Below are 6700 nucleotides of genomic sequence, written 5' to 3' on the forward strand. Positions count from 1 at the left end.
AGCCCCATCATTTTGGGGTCAGAAAGGGCCATTTTGGGTCCAAAAATGACTATTTTGGATCTAAAAAGGCCCATTTTGGGGTCAAAAATGTCCATTTTGGGGCTAAAAAGGCCATTTTGGGGTCAAAAAGTCTCATTTTGGGGCCAAAAATGGTCATTTTGGGGTCGAATTTGGGGATTTTGGGGTCAAAAAAGCCCATTTTGGGGCGAAAAATGGTCATTTTGGGGTCAAATTGGGGGTTTTTGGGGCCAAAAAAGCCAATTTTGGGGTCAAAGAAGCCATTTTTGGGGTAAAAACCGCCATTTTTGGGTCCTACCAATGCCATGTGTGACCCGGATGGGCTCGGTCCTGCTGAGCAGCCCCACTCCGCTGTACCCTGATTTCCCCACGGCCGAACCCCAAAACTTGTGGGGCAGCAGCTCCAGCTCCGACAGCTCCGACGGAACCGAGTCCGACCCACATTTGGTTTCTTGAAGGCAAAGAACGTCCGGGGCCTCCGACTGCAGCCACTATAGGGGGGAAATGGGCATTAAATGGACGCTGGCCCTTTAAGAAGTGTGGCCATATAAGGACACTGGCCCTTTAAGAAGCTCAGCCCTATATGGAGCTTGGCCCTATAAGGAGACTGGAGGCCTATGGGGTCTCTATGGGGACCTATGGGGCCTATGGGGCTCTACGGGGCTCTATGGGGTCTCTATGGGGCTCTATGGGGTCTCTATGTGGCCTGTGGGGCTCTATGGGGTCTATGGGGTCACTATGGGGGCTCTATGGGGTGTCTATAGGGCTCTATGGGGTCTATGGGGTGTCTATAGGGTCTATGGGGTCTCTATGGGGTCTATGGGTCTCTATGGGGCTCTATGGGGTGTCTATGGGGCTCTATGGGGTCTCTATGGGGCTCTATGGGGTCTCTATGGGGTGTCTATGGGGCTCTATGGGGCCTATGGGTCTCTATGGGTCTCTATGGGGCCTATGGGGTCTATGGGGTGTCTATGGGGTGTCTATGGGGTCTATGGGGCCTCTATGTGGGTCTATGGGGTCTCTATGGGGTCTCTATGGGGCTCTATGGGGTGTCTATGGGGTCTCTATGGGGTCTATGGGGTCTCTATGTGGCTCTATGGGGCTCTATGGGGTCTCTATGGGTCTCTATGGGGTGTCTATGGGGCTCTATGGGGTGTCTATGGGGCTCTATGGGGCTCTATGGGGTGTCTATGGGGCTCTATGGGGTGTCTATGGGGTGTCTATGGGGTGTCTATAGGGTCTATGGGGTGTCTATGGGGTCTATGGGGTGTCTATGGAGCCCTTTAAGAGACTGACGCTATAAGGATCCTCACCCCTTAAGCCCCCATTAACCCCATAGAGATTAATAGAGCGCCCCCTAATGGCTCGGAGGACTCATTGCAACCCATAGGGATTAATAGGGACCCATAGAGACCCATAGAGACCCATAAAGATCCCATAACCCTATTGACCCCATAGAGACACCATATCCATCCTATAACCCCATAGAGACCCCATAGACCCCACAGAGACCCCATAGAGACTCATAGAGACCCCATAACCCCATATCTATCCTGTAACCCCATAGAGACCCCATAGAGGCCCACAGAGACCCCATAGAGACCCCATAGAGACCCATAGAGACCCCATAGACCCCATAGGGACCCCATAACCCCATATAAACCCCATAGACCCCATAAATCCCATATAAGCTCTATAGGATTTACCTGTATTCCCCCTTTGCGCACCCAGGCTCTGACCCCATCCACGTTCCAGGACGTCACCTTCCAGTTGTAGGGCCGCCCGTATCCACCCCATAACCCCATAGATCCCATAGAGACCCATAGAGACCCCATAACCACATAGAGACCAATAGGGACCCATAGAGACCCACTGAGACCCATAGACCCCATAGGGACCCATAGAGACACACAGGGACCCATAGAGACCCATTGAGTCCCATAGACCCCATAGAGACCCCACAGACCCCATAGAGACCCTATAGACCCCATAACCCCATAGAGACCCATAGAGCCCCATAGAGACCCCATAGAGACCCTATAGATCCCATGAAGACCCATAGAGACCCTATAGACCCCATAACCCCATAGAGACCCTATAGACCCAGAGAGGCCCATAGAGACCCATAGACCCCATAGAGCCCCATAGACACCCATAGACACCCATAGAGACCCCATAGAGACCCCATAACCCCATAGAGACCCCACTGACCCTATAGAGACCCCATATCAACCCCATAGTGACCCTATAGATCCCAGGAATACCCATAGAGACCCTATAGACCCCATAACCCCATAGAGCCCCATAGAGCCCCCTTAGAGACCCTATAGACCCCATAGAGACCCCATAGAGACCCATAGAGACCCCATAGAGACCCATAGAGACCCATAGAGACCCCATAGATCCCATAGAGACCCCATAGGGCTCCATCGAGACCCCATAGACCCCATAGAGACCCATTAAGACCCATAGATCCCATATAGACCCCATAGAGACCCATAGAGACCCCAGAGAGACTTATAGAGACCCCAGAGAGCCCTATAGAAACCCCGCAGAGACCCATAGAGACCCCATAGACCCCATAACCCCATAGAGACCCATAGAGACCCCATAGAGACCCATAGACCCCATAGGTCCCATACAGAGCCCATATAAGCCCTATAAGCACTTACCTGAAGCCCCCCTTTCTGCCCCACATAAAGACCCCATAGATCCCATATAGACCCCATAGAGCCCCATAGAGACCCTATAGACCCCATAGAGCCCCATATAGACCCCATAGACCCTATAGACCCCATAGATTTACCTGTATTCCCCCTTTGCGCACCCAGGATCTGACCCCATCCACGTTCCAGGACGTCACCTTCCAGTTGTAGGGCCGCCCGTATCCACCCCATAACCCCATACAGACCCCATAGAGACCCATAGGGACCCATAGAGACCCCATAGGGACCCATAGAGACCCATAGGGACTCACAGAGACCCCATAGAGCCCCATAAAGCCCATAGAGACCCATAGACACCCCATAGATCCCACAGAGACCCATAGAGACCCCATAGAGACCCATAGAGACCCATAGAGACCCATAGAGACCCCATAGAGACCCCATAGAGCCCCACAGAGACCCCATAGAGCCCTATAGAAACCCTGCAGAGACCCATAGAGCCTCACTGAGACCCCATAGTAACCCTATAGACCCCACAGAGCCCCATAGAGACCCATTAAGACCCATAGATCCCGTAGTGACCCATGGAGACCCTATAGACCCCATAACCCCATAGAGACCCTATAGACCCATAGAGGCCCATAGAGACCCATAGACCCCATAGAGCCCCATAGACACCCATAGACACCCATAGAGACCCCATAGAGCCCCATAGGACCCCATAGAGACCCCATAACCCCATAGAGACCCCACTGACCCCATAGAGACCCCATATCCACCCCATAGTGACCCGATAGATCCCAGGAATACCCATAGAGACCCTATAGACCCCATAACCCCATAGAGACCCTATAGACCCATAGAGCCCCATATAGACCCCATAGAGACCCTATAGACCCCATAGAGCCCCATATAGACCCCATAGACCCTATAAACCCCATATAACCCCATAGATTTACCTGTATTCCCCCTTTGCGCACCCAGGCTCTGACCCCATCCACGTTCCAGGACGTCACCTTCCAGTTGTAGGGCCGCCCGTCGCTCGTGCTTTCCCTCAATGGTGGATCCTCATATAGGGCCGCCCCACACGCGCCACGCTTCGCCTCCACGCCCTCTGCCATAGAGACCCATAGAGACCCCATAGATTCCATAGAGACCCCATAGATACCATAGGGACACATAGAGACCCCATAGATCCCATAGAGACCCCATAGATCCCATAGAGACCCCATAAATCACATAGGGACCCATAGAAACCCCATAGATCCCATAGACCCCATAGATCCCATAGAGACCCCATAGGGACTCATAGAGACCCCATAGATCCCATAGACCCCATAGGGACCCATAGAGACCCCATAGATCCCATAGACCCCATAGGGACACATAGAGACCCCATAAATCACATAGGGACCCATAGAAACCCCATAGATCCCATAGACCCCATAGGGACACATAGAGATCCCATAGATCCCATAGAAACCCCATAGATACCATAGACCCCATAGGGATACATAGAGACCCATAGACCCCATAGGGACACATAGAGACCCATAGGGATACATAGAGACCCATAGACCCCATAGATCCCATAGAGACCCCATAAATCACATAGGGACACATAGAAACCCCATAGATCCCATAGACCCCATAGGGACACATAGAGACCCCATAGATCCCATATAGACCCCATAGATCCCATAGAAACCCCATAGATTCCATACAGACCCCATAGGGACACATAGAGACCCCATAGATCCCATAGAGACCCCATAGATCCCATAGACCCCAATAGGAACACATAGAGACCCCATAGATCCCATAGAGACCCCATAAATCACATAGGGACCCATAGAAACCCCATAGATCCCATAGGGACCCATAGAAACCCCATAGATCCCATAGACCCCATAGGGACACATAGAAACCCCATAAATCCCATAGACCCCATAGGGACACATAGAGACCCCATAGTGACCCATAGAGACCCCATAAATCACATAGGGACCCATAGAAACCCCATGGATCCCATAGAAACCCCATAGATCCCATAGAGACCCCATAGGGATACATAGAGACCCATAGACCCCATAGAGACCCCATAGGAATACATAGAGAACCACAGACCCCATAGATCCCATAGAAACCCCATAGATCACATAGGGACACATAGAAACCCCATAGATCCCATAGACCCCATAGGGACACATAGAGACCCCATAGATCCCATAGAGGGACCCATAGAGACCCCATAAATCACATAGGGACACATAGAGACCCCATAGATCCCATAGAGACCCCATAAATCACATAGGGACCCATAGAAACCCCATAGATCCCATAGAGACCCCATAGATCACATAGGGACACATAGAAACCCCATAGATCCCATAGAAACCCCATAGATCACATAGGGACACATAGAGACCCCATAGATCCCATAGAAACCCCATAGATCACATAGGGACACATAGAGACCCCATAAATCACATAGGGACCCATAGAAACCCCATAGATCCCATAGAGACCCCATAGGGACACATAGAGACCCATAGGGATACATAGAGACCCATAAACCCCATAGATCCCATTGACCCCATAGGGACACACGGAGACCCCATAGATGCAATGGATCCCATAGAGACCCCATAGATACCATAGATACCATATAGACCCCGTAGGGACACACAGAGACCCATAGACCCCATAAACTACAAAGGGACCCATAGAAACCCCATAGATCCAATAGCGACCCCAAAGATCCCATAGAGACCCTATAGAGACACACAGAGACCCATAGATCCCATAGAAACCCCATAGATCCCATAGAAACCCCATAGATCCCATAGAAACCCCATAGATCCCATAGACCCCATAGGGACACATAGAGACCCATAGGGATACATAGAGACCCCATAGATCCCATACAGACCCCAAAGGGACACACAGAGACCCATAGGGACCCATAGAAACCCCATAGATCCCATACAGACCCCATAGATCCCATAGGGACACATAGAGACCCCATAGGGATACACAGAGATCGACAGACCCCATAAATCACATAGGGACCCATAGAAACCCCATAGATCCCATAGACCCCATAGATCCCATAGGGTTACATGGAGACCCATAGATCCCATAGGGTTACATGGAGACCCATAGATCCCATAGACCCCATTGAAGCCCCATAGCTCCCATAAATCCCATAGAGACTCATAGAGACACCATAGATGCCGTAGAGACCCCATAGAGACCCCATAGGGACACACAGAGACCCCATAGCACCCCACAGAGCCCCATAGAGACCCCATAGGCCCCACAGACACCCCATAGCGCCCCATAGAGACCCCACAGAGACCCCATAGACACCCCATATTGTCCCATAGAGCCCTATAGAGCCCCATAGAAACCCCATATCCCCCATAGACCCCATAGCGCCACATAAAGCCCCACAGAGACCCCATAGAATCCCCATAGCACCCCATATGCCCCCATAGAAACCTCATAGAATCCCCATAAAGACCCCATATACCCCCCACAGAGCCCCATAGACACCCCATATCCCCCCATAGACACCTCATAGACCCCATAAAGCCCCATAGAAACCCCATATAACTCCATAGAGCCCCATAGACACCCCATATGTCCCCATAGAACCCCATAGACACCCCATAGAGCCCCATAAATACCCCATATCCCCCCATAGATCCCCATAGAGACCCCATATCCCCCCATACACACCCCATAGAGCCCCCATAAAACCCCATAGAAACCCCATATACCTCCATAGATCCCCATAGACACCCCATAGATCCCCATAGACACCCCATTGCGCCCCACAGACACCCCATAGAGCCCCATAGACACCCCATAGAGCCCAATAGAGCCCCATAGAAACTCCATATGTCCCTATAGAAACCCCATATCCCCCCTCGTCACCCCATAGAGCCCCATATCCCCCCACAGAGCCCCATAGAGACCCCATAGAGCCCCATAGACGCCCCATATCCCCC

At 51.7% G+C, this 6700-nt stretch overlaps 1 protein-coding gene across 1 annotated transcript in view; it reads right to left on the reverse strand.

Annotated features, from left to right (window-relative positions):
• The window catches only part of APEX1 (apurinic/apyrimidinic endodeoxyribonuclease 1), a 28620-nt gene that overhangs the window by 16465 nt on the left and 5455 nt on the right, over positions 1–6700 (reverse strand). The window contains exons 4-5 of the mRNA XM_015850445.2: positions 3644–3798; positions 317–509 (exon numbers count right to left, since the gene is read on the reverse strand). Coding sequence (XP_015705931.2) covers positions 317–509; positions 3644–3798 — 348 coding nt within the window. The remainder of the gene's footprint in view (positions 1–316; positions 510–3643; positions 3799–6700) is intronic.

The sequence above is a fragment of the Coturnix japonica genome, unplaced genomic scaffold, assembly GCF_001577835.2.
Source record: "Coturnix japonica isolate 7356 unplaced genomic scaffold, Coturnix japonica 2.1 chrUnrandom460, whole genome shotgun sequence".
NCBI lineage: Eukaryota > Metazoa > Chordata > Aves > Galliformes > Phasianidae > Coturnix > Coturnix japonica.